The 2,542-nt window shown below is 58.3% G+C and overlaps 1 protein-coding gene across 1 annotated transcript; it reads left to right on the top strand.

Moving 5' to 3' along the window:
* On the top strand, window positions 1–2,179 carry J7T54_004107 (uncharacterized protein; the record flags this gene model as incomplete). Its single annotated transcript, XM_051510714.1, has 1 exon — window positions 1–2,179. A coding segment is annotated over one exon (2,179 nt), but the record flags the coding sequence as incomplete, so codon positions are not given.
* Between the last annotated feature and the right edge of the window lie 363 nt (window positions 2,180–2,542).

Below are 2,542 nucleotides of genomic sequence, written 5' to 3'. Positions count from 1 at the left end.
CGATACGGTGGAAGAGGCGGCCGAAGAGGACGACCTGCTCGTAGACCTAGCCGAGGGCAGCAATCACTCGTTCCGGACATTCAACCACGCCTACGCCGGCTCGACGACGCTAGCGATAAACACGATCATGCACCGCGCGTACCGAGCCTCGCTAAGCTGGCGCACGCTCTTCCGGGTAGACGAGGTCCTCGCTAAGGAGTCGGCCGCCAGGACGAGCCAAGGCCATAAGCGGCAGGGCTCTGCTCTCGAGACGGGTGTCGTCGGTGCCTATAAGAAGGCACGACTCCGATCGAGGCCAGAGGCCACAGAGATAGAGCTCGTCGCGGCGGCGCGCACGCTCTATAATAATCCGAGCATGCAGCTACGGAGGCCCGGGCAGCGAGAGGCTATCCTAGCGGCCCTAGGCCCGCGGGCAGCGGAGCAGGTGGTCGTCGTGCTAGCCACCGGCTCCGGCAAGACGCTGCTCGTTATGCTCTCGGCTATGCTAAAGGGGGCCGGGACGACGATCCTCATCCTACCGACAGTGGCGCTCCGAAGCAATATACTCGAGCGGCTACGTGAGGCCGGCGTAAAGGCGATCGTGTGGGCGCCGGGCGAGTCGAGAGCGGCGCCCTTGGTAATCGTATCGGCCGAGGCCGCGTGCACAAGAGGCTTCCTCGACTATGCCTTCCGGCTCGAGGCCCAGCAGCGGCTCGACCGGATCGTCGTCGACGAGTGCCACCTCACGCTCACGGCGACCTTCCGTAAGAGCATGGTCCGGCTCGGCTCGTTCGTGCGCCAGGTGCGGACCCAGTCCGTGTGGCTCACGGCGACGCTACCTCCGTCGTTCGAGGAGGCCTTTGCGCGCCAGAACTTCCTCGTGCGGCCGCGGATCGTCAGGGAATCGACGAACCGGGCGAACGTTCGGTACCGTATCGAGCGATATAGAGGCCCAGGCACGCTATGCGATCAGACGGTCGATTTCGTACGGAATCTACTAGCGAGCGGGGGCGGACTTGAGCTCGATAGAGATACTACGCAGGACGATAGTTACGGGAAAGCGAGGATGATTATCTACTGCCCCACGCTCGACGCCGTCACCGAGCTCGCGGAGGCACTCGGCTGCCTAATGTATGTGGGGGACCGCGAGATGATGAGCAGCGAGGATAAGGACGCCGCGATCGAACGATGGCTCCACCCGGCCGGCTCGCCCGTGATCGTCGCCACGTCTGCGCTCGGGGTCGGCTTCGACTATCCCCACGTGCGGTGGGTCGTCCACGCCGGCCCCCCGCGGCGTATGACGGACTTTTCGCAGGAGTCAGGCCGGGCTGGCCGGGATAGGAAGCCTGCCGAGTCTATTATCCTCCTAAGCGCCGGATGGCGGCCAGGCGAACCCGCCGACCTAGACGAGGAGTCTATGCAGCTCTATCTCACGGGACGGCACTGTCTACGGGCCGTGATAAGCCAGTTCCTCGACCAGCCGCTCGACTGGCGATGGTGTATGGCGGACGAGGACGAGCTGTGTGGCGTCTGCCCACGGCCATACACGGAGCCGCGGCCCGTCGGACAGCTGATTCTACCGGACGTAGCTAAGAAAGCAGAGGCCACGGAGCTAGGGCAGGACGCCACTACGGACCCGGGCCCCGTGTATATCGGCTCCACGGAAACGAACGAGTACACAGGCCCGGATGAGGTGCTTCGTCGTGCCAGGCTCGATGAAGAGACGCTTGGTCGGTTCGAGGCCCGTCTCGAGGCCATGCGTGGCTGCTGCCTGCTCTGCCGGATCGAGGGCGGAAGGCCGTTTGACCACGCCGCCGCGACGTGTGGCCGGCGGTGGCCGTGGATCCGGGCCAAGGAGAAGACGATCCGTGCTTGCCGGGACGAGGGCAAGCCGTGGATGGCTAAGTTCACGGCGTGCTTCCGCTGCTATATGCCCCAGGCTCTATGCACTATGGCCGATCCAGACGCGCGGGCCACGCAAGACAGCGCGAACGAGTGTCGGTTCCGGGATATAGTTATGCCACTATGCTACGGTGCATTCTTCCGAGCGGGGCCGCGGGCGTTGATCAAGAAGCACTCGCCGCGGGCGTTCCGGAATATCGACGACTATATGCGCTGGCTCGGGGAGCCGTCCGAGCTAGGGGGCACTCTATGCGTGCAGGCCGTACGAATAGCCGATATATTACTCCGCGAAATATAGATTAGTTACGTTATAGTTCGTATACAATAAGAATATAAAGAAATTAGATAGAGTAAATTAAGGGAAGAGAGAAAGTAAGGATAAATAAATAAGAATAAAAGGGGAAAGGAGAGTAAAGTAATAATAAAGATAAAAAGAGAGTATAGAAAGAAGAAGAATAGAAAAAAAAAGGGGTTTAAATAATAAAAGAAAGTAAAGAGAGGATAAGGATAAAAAGAAGAGAAAAAAAAAATAAGAATAATAAAGGGGGTTAAAAAAGAAGAAAAAGAATAAGATAATATAAGTATTTAATAAGATAGTAAGGGAGAAGGGGAAGTAAGGAAGAGTAAATAAAAGAAGAAGTTAAAGAAAAGTAAGAATAAA

Source organism: Emericellopsis cladophorae (genome assembly GCF_022114955.1).
Source record: "Emericellopsis cladophorae strain MUM 19.33 chromosome Unknown NODE_201_length_3912_cov_172_589570, whole genome shotgun sequence".
In the NCBI taxonomy this organism is placed as follows: domain Eukaryota; kingdom Fungi; phylum Ascomycota; class Sordariomycetes; order Hypocreales; family Bionectriaceae; genus Emericellopsis; species Emericellopsis cladophorae.
The sequence above is the reverse complement of the archived record's forward strand: the minus strand, read 5'-3'. Positions and strand labels throughout refer to the sequence as shown.